The sequence below is a fragment of the Oncorhynchus nerka genome, unplaced genomic scaffold (assembly GCF_034236695.1).
Source record: "Oncorhynchus nerka isolate Pitt River unplaced genomic scaffold, Oner_Uvic_2.0 unplaced_scaffold_31___fragment_2___debris, whole genome shotgun sequence".
NCBI lineage: Eukaryota > Metazoa > Chordata > Actinopteri > Salmoniformes > Salmonidae > Oncorhynchus > Oncorhynchus nerka.
In genome coordinates, this window is record NW_027040328.1 from 90001 (window position 1) to 108069 (window position 18069).

Consider the following 18069-nt stretch of genomic DNA (forward strand, 5'->3'; position numbering starts at 1 on the left):
TCCGGTCTAAGGAATGAAAACATTTTACCATATCCGAAAAATATTCTAAATAAACCATTACAAGTGCTCAAAATGTAGTCTATCCACATTATTGTGAGTTTGAGGCTAACTAGCACAGCCAGCCGTATTTCTTCCTTATGGGCCACAGCTGTTCGGCCCTCACAGCCCCGACGATGGCCACCTCATCTCACTAGTCTGGCGAAATAAAAACCAAACACCTCCTGTAAAACAACACAAATACACAGGAAGGAAGCTAACTAGAAAGAAAGAGCCGTTTCGAAACAAGGGTTACCCAGGGCGAGGAGCGAAGGCCACGTCCAACATTAGCTGGTTTTTTTCTTCTCTTCTCCACCTGACCGCCATTGGTTTTATTTTTACCCTTTTATTTGTACCCTTTCGGGCAAAAGTAGGCAGTGAGGCGCATTAGGAGTGAGCTGCTCCTCTGGTATCTGGTAACAAACAAGGATCTGGCTGACCCATCCATCACTGAGCCCATGTCCTGGGTCTAGCACTCAGTCCCCTCTTCGCCAAAGCTCAGGTTACAGCTTTACACGGCCAGTCTAAATAATATTCAAAATGATGAATGACACAGCCAGCCTCATATCCATCATCAATCTCTTTTTTTTTAAGGAGCATCCATCTTCAGTAACGCTCCTTTGAATCATGGGAAAGCGAGAGAGCTCAGATTCACTGGCGTAACCCCCGAGAGAGCGAGAGAGGGCTGAATGGCAAGGAGCCGGGGCCTTGAGTGATACCTGTCAACCACGGGGCCCGGGGACCGGGACAAAGAAGCACTGGGACATGTGTGGGAGCAGGGACTCAGAGAAGAGCAAAGACACACATATATGCACACACACACACACACACACACACACACACACACACACACACACACACACACACACACACACACACACACACACACACACACACACACACACACACACACACACACATATGCAGATACATTATGATAGACTACACATGCAGAATCCATATACACACACCCATATTTACAGGAAACACATGGACACACACAACATACAAACACACGCATTAACACATGAAATACTAACTTAATTCCGAACAAGTCCCCTACCAAACTAAGTGCATTATTTTTAAACACATACTGTATGTCTACAAACACACACTATCTTCCTCCCACCTCGAGCACAACACAAAGTCCCCCTCCCATCTCACACATAGGGGTTAGGGAATGTAAGAGGCGAGTCGGAGCACTACTGGAATTATAGTGCTGTTCCCCTTCACTCCCAACCTCTCTCTCCACACTCACAGCCCCCCCCCCCATCCCACTTTCGGCTTTACATTCCCCCTCCCCTCCTCTCTCCCTCCTCCGCCCCCTCAGAGGCGTGGACGCCCAGGCTCCTCTCTAAGGGAGGAAGACAGCCCCTCACACAGGGCTCTGGCAAGGGCCCATTTGATAAATGACACACGCCATTCTGTCAGGAGAGAAGGGTGGGTCCATGATGTATGACCATGCCGACGAGGGGAGGAAATCAACTGTTTGGCATGGAGCAGCTACTCTCTCTCCACCACAGCTCTGTTCCAGATCTCCTAAAAGACCCGTCCGGCTAGCCTTGTGTGTGTGTGTGTGTGTGTGTGTGTGTGTGTGTGTGTGTGTGTGTGTGTGTGTGTGTACGGACAGAGAACAGGCTGCCCTTCTTTCCCTTTGACTCTTCCCCCCCAAACTCTCCCTTTCTCTGTCTCTCTTTCTTTCTTTCGCTCTCTCTGTCTGCCCTTCTCCCCGCTCCTTCTCCCTGTGTCCCCCCACCAGAGCTACAAACAGGAGTCCCCCCCACCAGAGCTACAAACAGGAAGAGTGTAGGGACGGAAGGAATAAAAAAAACTGAAAATAAAGAGGACTAGAAAAAAAAGCTAGCTCAGTAGCAAGAGGGCAGTTATATCAATCAAAGTCAACTTCGGCAACAACAATACTACCATTTCAAATAAAATAGCTATCTCAGACAAACGACCGTAACATGGGGATGGAAACCCGATCGGCCAAACTGTTCTTCTCATAAGAGAAAGGATCTACTTTTTCCCCCCCTACTCCTCTATCTCACGCTCACCTCTTTTCTTTGTCGACACACAAGCGAGGGCCCTGACATCTGCAGAGTTCATTTAAAGAGAAGGAAAAAAATGTGTCAGAGGAGTGTGACGCCCCCCTCCTCGTACCCCCCCCCCCCCCCTTGCTCGGTTTCATTAGCTCACTGGCAGGGTGGCACTTCTCAAGCTCATTACAGGGGAAGGATTTATGGAGCAGAACCCAATGGCGAAGAAAAGGCATCTGTCAATAATTGCAGGGAGCAGCACTCACATCTCGAGAAGCTTTGAAATCTCATTAGGTATGCAGTTATCAGGCATAAAGATCAAAACCATGACTCAACTCCGACAGAATCCTACCAAGAAACATTAATTAGCAACAGGCCTGCAGTATAAAATAAAACAGACTTCCTCCCTCTCTCTCTCTCTCTCCTTCTCGCACCTGCCTGCCTTTGCCAAGGAGAGAAAAACCCGACCCACTTCCTGTTACTTAAATGCACACACACACATAGGTGTATAAGCAGAAACACACACGTGTAAACACGCAAATCACTGCCCCGTTTCAGACCACCCCCCCTGCCTTTCCTGACCCCCCCCCCCCCCTAAAGGGGAGGATAATTTCCAGCATCTGAGACTGATCAGAACATGAAACAGGAGGAGGGAGGGAGGGAGGGAGGGGGAGGCAGGGAGGGAGGGAGGGAGGGAGGGAGGGAGGGAGGGAGGGGGAGGGAGGGAGGGAGGGGCGTTTGAGGCCGTCTCTTGGCTTCGGTTTAGAGAAGAGGAAGAGGCTGTCATGCCTGAGAAGGATCTCCTGATTACGTGGGCCTCTACGGTTCCCCTGCCTTTCATCACCGACACCATCAAAAACAGCCTCCGTGTCACCCGCCTGACTGATGGCTGCCAGTCTCGCCTGGCCTCTGTCAGAGCCCCACCGGGAAGGGGGACAACCAACCAAAGCTACGCCCACCACAAAGACAACCAAAGTTCCTCCATCCCCACCGCCCACACCCATCGGCTGGCTCACCCCAACTGAGGGAAAGAAGAAACCCAGACCTGGAGTCTGGCCCAAACGACACTCAGAACCCCCCTCCTCCCTCCATCTCGTCCTCCCCGGCCCCCTACCTCTCCTCTCTGTGCACCCCCGTCCCTCCTCGACATGACAACAACACAGGCAGGGATTACTCCACACGCCCATATTTCACTGCATAGGGCTGCTGGGAGATTTAATCCCCCGTGTAGCTGCCAGGCTCCTGAAGACTGGCCCGACACACACATCACACAAAGAGCCATAGTATCGCTGAGAGGAGAGAAAAGTAGGGTGGGTGGGGGGAGAGAGGAGAGGACAACCCAGACATACAGAGAGAATTTCAGCCGGATAATACCCTAGTCTGCCTTGGGAAAGTTCAGCCAGACACATTTGGGGGACGTGTTTTATACTGTACTGAGGAGGAGCATAAAATATATCTGTTTCTCCGCAGAGGAAGTGCAAAGATCCCACAAACTCTCTCAATTTCCTGTTTCCTCAAAAATGTTCCTAGAAGAGAAGCCGATTCCCTTGGTGCTCTGGTGCAGGCCCGATAGCGAATCAGGCTTCACAGTGGGAGTTTTGTAGAGCAGTTGCTGAGCTCTGCCCAATCACTCCACTAGAATAATGACAATATCTCCTGCACATTGAAATAGCAGCGCTTAGGAGTTGACATGATTCCCTAATCATTGTGGAAAGAGAGAAACTGATCATCGTTGATTAATCAAATATGAACACCCATATCAGAGAGAGGGAGGGAGAGAGGGAGAGAGAGAGAGCTAAGAGGAGGAGGAGCTAAGTAGCCACTCATCTCCTGACCAAACTTCCTTTTACCAGTGGTTGGATATTCTCGTTGAATTCAGAAAACATCCTGCTTGCCATTAGACAAACTGTTGCATTTGATGGTTTATGATGGTTTATCTGTCCAGTCTTGTGATACAACTAGGTTGACTAATGTCTTGCACGGGTGCACAATTTGCTGAGGTGTTCATTTCAGCAGGCGATAAAACACAAAAGGTAGAGCAAAAGTGTACATAAATAAATCTTCAACCTTAAGAAAACATAAAAAAGCTTCTACCTTTTTCCACAACGAACGTTCCCGCATTTACTACCTAGTAATAACACATCCAAAACAGTAAATGTGTCACTGTGCATGTTCATTAGAATAGAAATAACGATCCCGGAACAAATGGGGACGGCCTATTCCTGAACACTGTTGTGTGTCTATTGTGGGAACAGTATTGTTTGGACAAGGAGCCAGACACAGTCAAAAAAAACAAATAGACATTTTTAGGTCTTGATAGCTTGCGTGTAAATGGAACTGTTTTGTGTGTGTTCCACCTTTGTGTACAATAACTGTGTGTGTTGCATCGCCTCCCCCCCCCGCGCCCCCCCCTTGCTCTCTCACTAACCCTGCTGCAGTCGCTGTTCCGTCGCTCTCTCCCCCTCGCAGAACAACCTTTGGTGAGAGGAGTCGGGAGGAGAGGGGCTATGAACAGAATGAGAGAAAGACGCAGCCCTGTGAGTCAATTTAAGAAATAACTGCTGATGCGCCAGCTATTGACTGTTTCGGTGCGCTCGTGATAACGCTCAAGGCGAAACTGTGGGCAAAATGACAGCGTCAACCGCCTGCAATAAACTGCAGCCCGCGAGACCAAGGGAGCTCTAATTGACAGCTGTCAAGCTAACGGGAGCCATGACGGAAGATTCTGGGGAGGAAAAGAAATCTGTTTATCAACCGTACATCCTCGAGCAGGGAACTTTCCCTCCCTCCCTCTTTCTCCCTCTTTCTCTGTGCCCACGTTATTCAGCTCCCCCCTCCCCTCCCCTTCACCCCTTCTCCCTTCATTTCTCTTTCTCCACCCTCTCCGCTCTTAACCCTGTTCATTGTCGCTCACTTGTGGCTGTGAAAAAGGCAGAGGACGGCCATAACTAATCATAGTGTCAGCTGGCTGCCTGGGAGAGCCTCACTTTAGGGAGAGCAATGCAATGCAATGCAAGGCTGAGGAAAGGCCCGTAATCCTGAGAAGAAGGCCCAGGAGTAGACACCTCACCCCGGAGGGGGCACCAGGGCTTCTGGGGACTACTGATCACGGGGGCCCGGGATAGACAGACAAAGACTCACGTGGACAGACAGATAGTCCTAGGCCACTCGTTTATTCTCCACATTTGGTTGTGTGATCTGTCCACATGCTATTTCTACTTCACTTTATTTTGGATTAGGCTACTTTGTTCAATATTTTTTTTTTTGGCACTCAGCTTCAGACATACACAGCCATGTTGCCATTCCCCAGGCGCGTCACGCACCCCAAAAATCTGAGGGGGCACAAAGCAAGTGAGGGAATGGTCCAGAGGGGGGAGAGTACCCTCGCCCGTAAGTAGTAGCCTATCTCCTGTTTCTGTAGCGTGAGGCAGCTTGATGTACAGGTCTATCGCAGGGCCTTAGCCCCAATAATTAACTCAGTCCTTAATGCTGAGTGCCAAGCAGAAACATGTCAGGCCCCATTTCTACAGTATTTGGTATGACTCGGCCTGGGAGCGAACTCGCAACCTTCTAATCTCAGGGCGGACACTCTAACCGCAAGTACACTGAGTTGGTGCATCATTGGAGAATCTTGCATGTTTCAAACACCTGAAACAGCCTTTTCCTGCACTCCAGACCCATTATCATTATGCTTAATTCTATGTAAAAAATAATAATAATCTTGAGCTGTCTGTATTCTCCCTACCGGCAGTTATTTTTATATTTTTTATCTCTGCATCTCTACTAAAAGCTGGGTAAGAGATCAAAAGGAAAGTGAGTCCCATTCAGTAGATTTAGTAATTGCTTGGTTTTCTAAAGTCTGCCAACCTTGCCAGAAGGCAAGCGAATATAGTTAGACCAGCTAGCTACTCTAACTTGATTGACTGCCTGAAACGGCTTCTTGATAGCTAGTTATGAGGTTGGGAGATTGGGGACCTATCTGGTTAGCTAAAACCAGCTTCATAAAATGTATAAGTGGCTAGTAGTATTACAGAGAGAAAAAAACAAACAAAACACATTTTGTTTTACAGGACCAGTCTGAGGGGGCACGTGCCCCCTATTATGGGCATGACGCCTCTGTCCACCACAACCAAAAACATTTGGAAAATATGCACGGATAAATCCACTTGATTTTTAAATATAATGTAGTTCTTAATAATTACATTTCTAATTAACTGAGGGTGGGGGTGGACCGTGGAAGGTGATGTTTATGAAATCATTTTCTTTCCGTCTCAATAATTCATAGAATTATCATGACCAGCTTTTTAACTAGGATAATTAGCCCAATTAAAATGGCATGTTTCATTCAATTGAATTGGCAGAGACTTTGTAGGGGTAAAGCGTCGTACGAGCAAGGCCCCAACAAGCCGTTGCTCCCGACCTGTGAACTACAGCGAATGAACCAACTGCACCAGCGACAAAGTGAATAAAGTAACATTACACTATTTTTTAGCAATAAACAGAGACAATACATTATTGCCACAACATGCAAGCGGTGTGTGTGTGTGTGTGTGTGTGTGTGTGTGTGTGTGTGTGTGTGTGCGTGTGTGCGTGCGTGCGTGCGTGCGTGCGTGCGTGTCCGTGCGTGCGTGCGTGTGTCCGTGCATGTGTGTGTCCGTGCATGTGTGTGTAGTAACCCATGTGTCTATGGGCCACCGTATGTGGTTGTGTATCCAGCATGACTGCAACGTTAACACACATCAAGCGTGATTAATCACTCTCGCTCATCCACAATCAATCAACCACACACCCCAAAAAATCACAGAAATCAGCTGCTTTTCCTCACTGCAATCCATCTCCCGTCAAGCAGAACTAGATCTGTCGTGGTCTTAGTATTTGTATAAATCACGTTTAAGCCCCTTTGAACACAACGCTGATAATAGGCGTTTGGAAAATCGACTCGTGTGAAAAAAGCATCTATACCTTTGACTATGTAATGATGTACGTGATGATGAGCAACGTCAACAATATCAATGTCGACTAATTTTACGAGGCTTCTTCAAATATATTCCCCAGACAGCGGCCAGGCCCTAAAGCAATACTATTCTCTATGACAGTGTAGCAGAACAGCTACAACGTCAGTGCAATGTTTTCCGAGTGTTCCGGGCAAGAGGAACTACAGTTACTACTCAGTAAGAGTAACATGGCATAACACAACTAGAGAAGGAGAAAAAAAAATGTCCTACGTTTGACGTTCCCACTTTCCTCCCCAAAACAATGATATGTTTGGTCTTGCAAGGCTTTGAAGCAGACAAACAAACAAGAGAAAACGGTGTTCACAGCATTGTCCTAAATGGAGGAAGGTACTGTGGGAAAGGTGTTGTGGCTAGACAGAGAGAGTGGTGTGTGTGTGTGCGCGTGCGTGTGGGGGGGCTGGCTGCCACAAGCCCCTCTTTCCCAGACAGACTTTTTTGAGAGGCTAGTTTTTGTTGTTGTTTTTAGGCTCCTGACCATTAAAAAACAGCCTAATTCCAAGCCAACGTGATTACCCAGGTACCCTGGCCCATTTGTCACCTGCAGCAGACAATTGAGTTAGTGCACAACTAAAGGCATGGAGGACTGTGTAATATCAACTTGATTACATCAAACTAGCTGCAAACCTAATTGGGCTGGATGACAGTGTGCGGAGCTTGTCATCTCCAATCATTAGGGCTGTCAGGAATCCATCAGCTTTTACAGCTAATTAGGTGAACACTAATGAAGCTGGCAAAACAACTTTTCTTTTTTTTACGGCTGAGCAGCCCTTCCAGACTGGTGGGCTGAAAAAAACTAAAAGAGCGAGAGGAGAGAAAGAGAGAGGGAAGCAGCAAAGAGAAGGAGAGAGGGAGATAGAGATTTTCTCATGAAACGCTCAAGGTTGCCGGGGACTGGATTTCCCAAAGTTGCTAATCAAGGCCCATTATCTGCCATTTTTTGCTCTTTCCATCACTACAGCGCAATCAATTTGTCACCACTCTTTGTGTGCCACGGAGCAGTCGTCAACCTTATAACTTGCAGCTGCGAGGGCTGCTGGGAAAGTAAGAGGGGCGAAGGTTGGGAGGGGTTATACAGACCCTGTAAAAAATGACAGGAAGTTGCCTCGTCACAACAACAAACAAAAAAAACATCCCTCTCTGCTCTCGTGTCTGTCCTCGTCCGCTCATCAAAATAATAAATGCCTTATTTTTCTCTCTCACTCTCTCGCCTGGGATAAGAAGGCTTTCAGTCATCTCCCAGCCCCCCCTCGGCCCCCACCCCCAGAGTGTCCATTAGGCAAAAGCGTTTTGATAAAGTAAAGCTCAGGCCCGACGTATGGAGAAACAAAATGAGAGCAGTCACTCTGCCAACTTCTGATTGACCATTAGAGCCATTGATGAATGTGGCTGTCAGAAGGGAGACAATTAAATCAAATATGAAACAAAGTTGCTTTGACGGGTCGTTCTGATGGAGCAAACCAGTCTTCCGTCTCCCGATTAGGCTAATAGTTACATTTTTCATAGAAGCACTGTGTGTACGCGCAAGATACAATTGTGTGTGTGTGTGTGTGTGTGTGTGTGTGTGTGTGTGCGTGCGTGTGTGTGTGTGTGTGCGTGCGTGCGTGCGTGTGTGCGTGTGTGTGTGTAGTAAAGCGAGCGTTTACTATAATAATTGCATAATATTGAATTTGTATAGTATATTTTTAAGTGGATTTGACCTAGGTGCTTGTTATAGTTTTGTTATAGGCTAAAAGTTGAGGTAGTATAGATTAAATTACATGTAGGCTATGTTTCAGAAAACTTAACTACACTTTAAAGCATATAGGTAAATGTCGAATCAAAATCAAATCCAACTTTATTTGCCACATGCGCCGAATATAGCCTATATTTTGATGGTAATGAAGCAAATCACTCACAAATAAGAATAACCCTTATTGAATCTTAAAACAGGTAGCCTGTATATGTCAACACATTGCTGCTTCAGACAATACTTCCGAAAGCGGACATTAAAACCCAGAAGTTCCAGCCATATAGCAACAGTATGAGAACAGAAGTCTGATTCGAATCATGTTTTTTCAACAGAATGGTAGCTAAGTAACTACCATGTTGTTGCTTAGCCTAATTATTTATATAGAGTATAATATATGAGGTGTTCTATGAACTAAGTAAGATTTAATTAAAGCATATTTTGAAGAGTCACGTGGATTGTTCTATATTCTCTACTTCTAAAAGAGAGAGAGAAAAAATGTGGCCTTTGGCTCTGACAACGTGAAAAAGTACAAAAGAAGCAATTAAAGATGTTTTAAATCGCTAATTGTCAGACCAGACATGACGTCACGCGAACGTTGACGTGACGTTGCTATTTGAAGTGATTTATTTGTGTTTATCGGGAAAGAATAGATCAAAGACAAGCCAGATGACGGGCAATCAATCAGACATCAAATAAAAGATGGCAATTGTCCATTAAAGCCTCTTCCAGTCCACGTCTCCCCTGCGAAATCATCTTTAAGTATTTCCCAGAAAGGAGAAATCAGCAAAGGGAAACTAGGCGAAAGTTTACATTTTATGATCAAATGTTTTAGCACAAAGCCCCAAACGAGCATCAAAGGAAATCATGACAGTCAGCTGACAAGAGCCCCCTTTTCCCTAGGCTTCTTTATAGATCTCTGATTCATGGGGTCAATATCTACACCCTACGGGGGAGGAAGGGAGAGTAGGCTAAAATAGGGCAAAAGGGAGAGAGACCAATCAAAGCTGAGGTTGTCTTTGACCAGTCGGATAGAGCTACGGCCTGGAAACCTTCCATGTCTTTCGAGAACTGTTGTTAGCAGATCGTTCATCGAGTGGAATCATTGTTGCCCCAGAAGTTCGACAAAATGATCAACTTAGAACATTTAAACAAGGTTGCCAATAACTAGGCTATGTAGCCTAATGGGCTATGTAAGTGTGCTGATAATGCAGATTACTATTAAAATAGTAGGTGGCTAGTATCAAACGTGGTCTTCGTGGTTGTAAAAAAAAAATTTTTTTTAAAAGCACATCCCCATCAAAGGGAAAGTACAAAAAACGTATAGCTAGTAGCCTAACCATCCCTCTTTGAGTGAATGGGTATTTGCCATTTCCTCCCACTGTAGGCTATGCTACAATGTAGCTACACGCACATGATTCAGTACTATACATGGTAGGACTAGTGAAAGCAATGGAAATAGCTCAGCAGTCGTAGTGAAAACAGGGGTGATAACATGCAAATCATAGAACCGTACCTGCCGCACGCCGGGGCGCTTGCTGTTTCCTCCGCGGCATGCTTATTTCGGGGTTCTGAAGAGTTCTCCTCTAGCCCCAGAGATCCCTAACTCGTCCGCTCTTCTTTGATAGCGGCGCTTCCTTACACCGTACCCGGGACGTTTTCAGAAGGCTGACATAGATCGGCAGTTTTCAAACAAAAATGCAGACATTGAAGAACGGGTAGATCTGAAGATGAAGAAGAACAAGCGTTTTTTTTTTCTTCCTCTCCTGTTCGACTTGGATATCACAGTGTGTGGAGACGGAGAGTACAGTGACGGGGGGGGGGGGGGGGATCTTCAGCCTCAATGTGATTCTCACTCCGCGTTGGAGGCTGCAACAGGCAAGCTTAAAGGAAAACGAAATGAACGCGTCACTCAAAGTCTGCAAACAGGGGCGAACATCAAGCACTGTCACATTTGTGCCGTGCACATCCAATGGCTAGCTAGCTCTTGTCATATAAGCATCACATGTCTGCTGTCCCTCACCGCAGCCCCATAACGGTGTCTGACGCGGACTATACAGTCTATTCAGCATAAAAAGTCAGCTTTGCTATTTGAAAGAAATTATTCGTGAGCATTTTCAAAAGTCATCCACGCATGCTGGGGATCAAATGCTGACACAATAGCATAACTGTAAGGAGGAGAGCACCGTTCCACTCTCTGGCTCCACATGGAAACAAAACATGTTCTACTTCCCTAGGCTATTGGACTATCTTAATGTTGACTAGGTGTTAACGGAATGGCATACTTACTCAATCCGTCGATTAACTGCGTTATCCATGAGGATTTCGATATCCAGTCATCACACGCAATTTAAAAACCAGCAAGGCAGAATCTCAGCGTCGCTGTAGCCATCGTATGAAAATCCCCGTCTTTCCAAGTCCCCTTAAAAGCATCAACAAATATATATTGTTTTTAAGATAGCGGGGTAAATAAAGGCAAAGGTTGAAAGAAGAGATGGACGGACTTGTCGCCCACACGCTGGCTCGCTCCGTTATTTTGTCCCAGCGCGTTCAAAATCCACGGAGAGCAGTTCGAATCGATGAGATACGTGCTTGATTGGGTATCCCTTGTTGTAATAATGTACATCAGAAGGAGGGGATGGACTCGTGCTGTGCCTCAGCTGCTCTGAGAGCATGGATCAGCAGCTATTGCCAAACACTTTCTTGGCTGCTAATAGCACTTTTTCCTCTTCTTTGTGTGGCTGATAGTAGGTATTTAAAACAGCAACAGCGAATCAGTCGAGTCTTCCTCACTGCAAGATGCCTTCTTCTGCTCATGTGGGGCAGGCACAAAATCCGTATCATGCGCTCTCCTTGTTTTTGTTGATACAGAATGGAAAGAATAGTAGGTTCGTTTTTTTTTTTTTACGGTGAGGTCAAAATTATGCACACATCCCCATCCTCCAGATTTGGGACCATCACAGACACGATCAGCTTTTTCTTTCAAATGTTTCCCCTCACAGTAAAGAAAAAAACTTACAGAGAATTTTCTGTATTATTTAGGGGGAAAGTGGAAAAATTATCCCTCTTTTTCAGATCATCTTCAAGATAGAATACAATTGGTCCGCTGTCTGCTGGAAAGGTTATGACTGTGGATGCAAATGATTTTCTCGCTAACCAGAACACGGTAAGTTGTCAAAGGATGTTTTCTTCTGCCAGATGTGTGTGTCCGTGTCTTTGCCGTGTCGTGGTTTCCCAGTCTCACGCTAGTCAATAGTCAGACATATCTGACCGCAGAGGGGATCAATCCCTTGTTAGTGGCAGAGGAGTCGCTCGATGGGAACACGATCTCCTCTCCGTTCGCCAGGCTTGTTGAGGGATGAGAAAGAACAGTCTTTCACTGATTCCGGATGTTTTAGCCTAATCTCGCTGCGTATGCCGCTACACCACTGCATGCCGTTAGATCCGCCCAAGCATCTGTCCGTCTAACCATTGGCGCATCCATCAGTGTCACACGCTCTGCATACTCGCAACGACAATACCCCTCTCAGTAGACACAGCAGCCTCCGCACAGCGCCTCTACATTTCTGACACATTAGCTTTGGTCAACAACCTGGCGATTTTCAATGGTCTAATGGTAGTCATTCTCCTTTCCTAATACAAGAAATCAAAAGGAAATCAAGGCAGATTTGATGCAATCGGTAGCTTTCCAATAGCATTGCATTGAGACAGTGGGCTATGTAAAGCTGTGCGCCTCTCTGCCTCTAGTCGTCTGAAGCCTACTGTCAACTCTGGAAAGCCACAGCTACCTGAAAGAATCACTATGTTTTTTTAATGCAAACTATGGAAACCATATACACATTCTGTTTCAGATGGACTAAAAACATAGTGTCCGAAGTTGTATTTGGTTGGTGCGTAAAGGCGCGTAAAAGTGCTTTTTGGGAACGCACAAAAAGGCGAAATGCAATAGAACCCTTTACTTGAGATAGGCTGACTAATATCTCCTAATGGTGCTGAGGACTAAATGAGTTGTGGAAGACAACTGGAAAGGATTGTCTGCACATATTTACAGAATACAATGGGCATATTATGTAATTTTCTACAGATAATTATTCAACATGTTTCCAAGACAATGTTGAAGAATGCGAGCTTTTTCGTTCTTTCTTTTTTTAACTTAGGGTGATAATTAAACGAAATGCAGGTGGTTGCATACAATTTTACAGTAGTGCATAATGCATAGCAATTCGATAACTTGACAGTTCTCTGGGCGTAACTTTACTTTCAGTTCAGTATTAGGCTACATATCTAATCTACTCTTAATCATTCGCTCGCTCAATTGAAAAGAGTGTGCCAATGGCATAAGCAAAGGCTACAATACATGAGACAAATTTAAATGTTTTTTTTAGGGATCGTGAAGCAAAATGTAAAGATGTCAATGATGCCCGTTGTGTGTGTGTGTGTGTGTGTGTGTGTGTGTGTGTGTGTGTGTGTGTGTGTGTGTGTGTGTGTGTGTGTGTGTGTGTGTGTGTGTGTGTGTGTGTGTGTGTGTGTGTGTGTGTGTGTGTGTGTGTGTGTGTGTGTGTGTGGCTGCGAGTTTCTACGAGAGAGTGACCAGTACAACATTTCAACTTCAAGATTATCGTTACGAAAACGCTATTTAAAAAAAATAAATAATAGCATTTAGCTTGAACATGTTTCTGCTCATTCTTTGTATACATTGCCAGATAGATATTCGACATATCCCTCATTCTGTTGGCAGGTATGTGATTCAGGCAATTCTGTTTACAGGTTAGGCTAAACATGCATGTCATTACACAATCATTTTTCCGCTCAAACAAAAGTTGAAGCGTGTGGCCATAAGGTTAGAGTTAGATTCCATGTTTAGCAGTGTGGCACATTTAGGCCTATATTTAGCTTTTCAGTGATAAGGCTATCTACAGCTATCCTCTTCAACTTACGATCAGATATGGATTCCTTGAAAAGTTGGAATTATAATGACATTTAATGATTATTTAAACGTAACTTTATAAATATTCAAGTTAACCAGAAGTATAGAAGAAATAGGTCAAAAAGTGATTGTTGTTACTGATGTTTGTTCTGTTGTTAGGACTTTGTAAACTACAACATTTAATTTTTTTTTTTAAATTATTACTATTATTAATAATAACAATAACGATGTAGATTCATCAAATAAAAAACATGAACATATATTTCTTAATTACCCTTTATTTTAAAACTAAGCCTGCGAGCTTTGCTTAGTAGTCTTCTGTGGGACTTCCCTTATCCTTAATATTGCAATAAGTGCCCCCATTCTCTCGACAATCATCTTACAGTAAATTACCCTTTGGTACATGTGTCTGTCTCTCTCTCTGTGTGTGTGTGTGTGTGTGTGTGTGTGGGACAGAAGTCAGAAACGGAAAGAGTGAGAGAGGGAGAGAGATGGGGAAAGGGCACATATTTAAGCGTCTCGCCCTTTCTTTGCTCGTTCCCATGTATCTTAATCGGCACCTGTGTTTGTAACAGACAATGATTCGAGTGACCATGGTTACTGTAGAGGAAAATGCATGTATATTTCCGTTCAGACACTGTTTTCTACTGTGCAATTATCAAGGTAACGTGTACTTGTATGCACATGCACAACAATAATGGGTCTGTTCGTTAAGTCAACTGTTGATAACTGCTAGGCTATGGAGGATTCAAATGAAGATGGTTTTATGCTCGCACATTCTTGTTCATAATAGGCTACAGAAGGGAAAAAATCGGACAGCTAAAATTATTGTTTTTTTTTACGCCCACGCATGTCACAGACAGCAAGTTTTTTGCAGGCCTTGCCTAGTAACACACTTTATAGACCAAAAAACAAGCAAACAAAACTGTCTGTTTCCTTTGGAATTTGTTTAATTAAAGTTGGTCAATTTCCATATACGTCATATGCTAAGTTAAAAGTGTGATACCTTTCTTGGTATATATTTGTGATATTTATTTGATAACTTTCAACTCCATTTTGTCTCTCAGAGCTAGGAGCAACTTCCCTCATAACGCCCCCGTCACTCAAACACCTAGTTTGGATCTTTCTAACTATCGTTAGACCTCCCTTTTCCTTTAGGGAGAATAAGACAGGGCCTTATCAAAAATTGCAGAATCAAAATAGTGTTAGAGAAGAATCAGAACCCTACCTGGACTGTTCATATGATTTAGGGAAGTGTAGCCTATCGCATGTTGCCTCTAATGTCAAGTTTTGTTGATAAGTATAAATCCTTTAGTCATTTTTATTTGGTAAAATCATAATTTTATTTGGTTAAATCTGGTACTATTGTAATTTTTTACTCTTATAGTGTTGCCTAAAAGTGGTGCTATTTTATTCCATAACAATCAACAAAAAAAAAAATTAGTTTCAGTCAACTCGACTATAATTTGATGGATTAGGACCTCCGTGGTGTTTAGGAATAGACTATCCCCCAAATTATTATTTTTGTTTAAAAAACACTGAAATTATCTTACATTTTCATGTGTTTATGCACTTTAAAAAATAATCAATCTATCAATCAATCAAGGAAAACGTTAATGTAATTTGTTAAACCCTTTTTACATCAGCAGATGTAACAAAGTGCTTATACAGAACCCAGCCTAAAATCCCAAAGAACAAGCAATGCAACTACATTGGTCAAAACGCATATTGTTCATTCATTTTTCATTCCAAACGTTGCACTACATTTGGTAAATATATCTAGCTCACATTGGCTATTGGGACTTTCAGTAGGACTACGATATGTCCATCGACCAAACTAACGTATTTGACCAATGTTTCCTATAAGGTCAGGACAACGTTCCCAAAATATACCCGTATCATTATTTACTGCATTCACCGCACCAACCGTGTTGTAGGACCACTCGAGTTTACGCAGCCGAGCAAGTGGCAAGTAATTAGCTGGAGCGGTATTTGGAGCATCCGCTTTGATGCACACAGAGCGAGGTGGACCATCACTTTCACAAACTCACCAGAGGCTTACATAAAGCCATTATAACCTGCGGTTTGAGATAACATCTTTTACGAATAAAGGTTAATAATTGCCGCTACTGTGAACAATAGCACCCTGGGGAATATTTGCAATAGACTCCCGTGGTGGCGACGCAGTCAGCTGCGACGCACCAGGGTCGGCTAGGTCATAAGATAGCAGCGCTGCGGGACCCATGGAGGCGCGCATCACACAGTTGCCAAACCTGCTCTCTGTCCTGGGGTCGAGGATGGTCTTGCAACAGCCATGTGTATACTTGTCTTCCTCCTAAAAAGGGATATTTGGGAAAACTGGAGAACTAGAGTATGAATGGATAAGAATGGGGTTTGTAAATAGTGCTCGGAGCCCGTGCACCATCAGGAATTGTATGGTGATCACATTGGCGAGGAGAGTGCGCTCACCTGATCCATTCAGCTTCACCGCACACTTGTTCCTAGTAGACTGTATAAAATGCGCAAGGAAGGGATTGGCTATAGCCTAGAATAAGAGGGGAAGTATTTGGTAGCTATAAAAGAAACAAGAGGCTTCTAGCAAATGAAATTACAATGTGTGGAAAGAGGATTTAAGCCTATTGGTTTTTCTGAGATCAGTAGTATAACTATGTGTATTTGTGTGTATTTATTAAGTACTAGCTCCCCCGTCACAATGCATACAGGCTGCATACTCCTCAGGTGAAGTGAACGTTATCAGACTCATGAACCTACCTTTTTTTTCTTTAGAAGAATATAAGATGAATGTCAGCAACAATTTTCCATATTCAGAGCTAAAATATGAAATAAAATATGATATTTTTTTTGTCACAATTTATTCCAAAAATTGCGTTTTCACATAGCAGCTATTAGCATAATAGGCCAACTCCAATTTAGGGCAGAGTTATCATCCAAAGCAACTCAGAAGTCTAACTCATCTCAACAAGACATATCCTGTACTTGGACTCTGAAAACACAGAGATGGAATGTTATAGGTAGTGGATACAGGTATTTTATTCTTCCTCCCTCTTCCATAGCTGGGTGTGCTGTGCGAGTTTGCAGGGCTGAGAGGGCAAGTGCTGACCAGTCCTCTTTCTGTGTCTGTTACTAGGTCACCAAGCCTCCCCCTCCAACCCTCCCGGCCGCTAGCCACCAGGGAGAGGGTAATTTAAGCCCTCCTTGATGTACCCTATTCATCACTGTCCCAGAGACCCGCTTCAAAATTAAAGTCTGATCTACAAAGTTAAACCAAAATGAGATAAAAATTGGCAGAGGTCAAAGAGGGTTGGACGAGTCAGAATACAAGGTGGTGTTTTGCTGTGCTTGATTTATGTTTTTGAGGGGAATGGTGAGAAATGAATACATTAACCCATTGGATCAGATAGGCCTGTGTCACAGCCAGACCTGGCACTGGTGTTGTTTCAGCAGTTCAGTTGTTGATCCGGTCTGCAATAAAGGAAATAGACCTAGGTACCTCTCAAATGAGGCAGTGTTGCCTAGTACACAATGATGTTGTGTCAGTTTTATTCGATGTATGATCTAATTTTATTCGAGCACATCTATTGAGTTGAATGACACAGCAGATAATGCATTGCCTTTTCTCTGCGTAATGTTTTGCTGAAACTTTCAAGGATTGTTTTTTGAGTTTGGGTCAATTCCATTCCAATTCAGTCAATTCAGGAAGTAAACTGACATTCGGATTCCAATTCCATTATTTCTTAAAATGTTTCAATGACAGAGATTTGGAATTGGAAATTTCAGTTTATTCCAGATTGAACTGAATTGGAATGGAATTGACCCCAGCCCATGAATCAATTTAATGTCTAGGCTAACTTCTAATGAATTTTCACATGATGAATATATTGCAGCTTGTTAGTATGTGTTTAAATAAATATGTGTGTTTGTTTCCTGTGTGAAAATCAAACAGAGGTAAAACTATATACAGTTTACTGAGTTGTGGGTTTTGGATAAGCCATGTGACATGGAGTACTGCTGTGAGTCAATCCTTCCTTATGGTGAGTAAAGACAGAGAGAGAGAGAGAGAGAGAGAGAGCGAGAGAGTGATAGAGGTAGGGAGGGATGGAGTGAGAAATAGACAGAGGGAGAGGTAGGGAGTGCAATAGGTAGAAAGGAAGACAGTGAGGGAGGGAGGGATAAAGATAAGGGGAGAGATAGAAAGAGGAGAGCGTGTGTGTGCATGCAGTGTGTCTATGCATGCTTCTATGTGTGCAGTGTGTGCATGTGCCTGTGTGTTTTGGTACAGTATGTCTGGGTGGGTGTGTGTAGGTCCTG

The 18069-nt window shown here is 44.0% G+C and overlaps 1 protein-coding gene across 1 annotated transcript in view; it reads right to left on the reverse strand.

Moving 5' to 3' along the window:
* Nucleotides 1-12254, reverse strand: part of LOC115113548 (teashirt homolog 3-like) — a 43371-nt gene extending 31117 nt beyond the window's left edge. The window contains exons 1-2 of the mRNA XM_029641326.2: nucleotides 11103-12254; nucleotides 10330-10696 (exon numbers count right to left, since the gene is read on the reverse strand). Coding sequence (XP_029497186.1) covers nucleotides 10330-10369 — 40 coding nt within the window. The 5' untranslated portion in view covers nucleotides 10370-10696; nucleotides 11103-12254. The remainder of the gene's footprint in view (nucleotides 1-10329; nucleotides 10697-11102) is intronic.
* Nucleotides 12255-18069: the final 5815 nt, after the last annotated feature.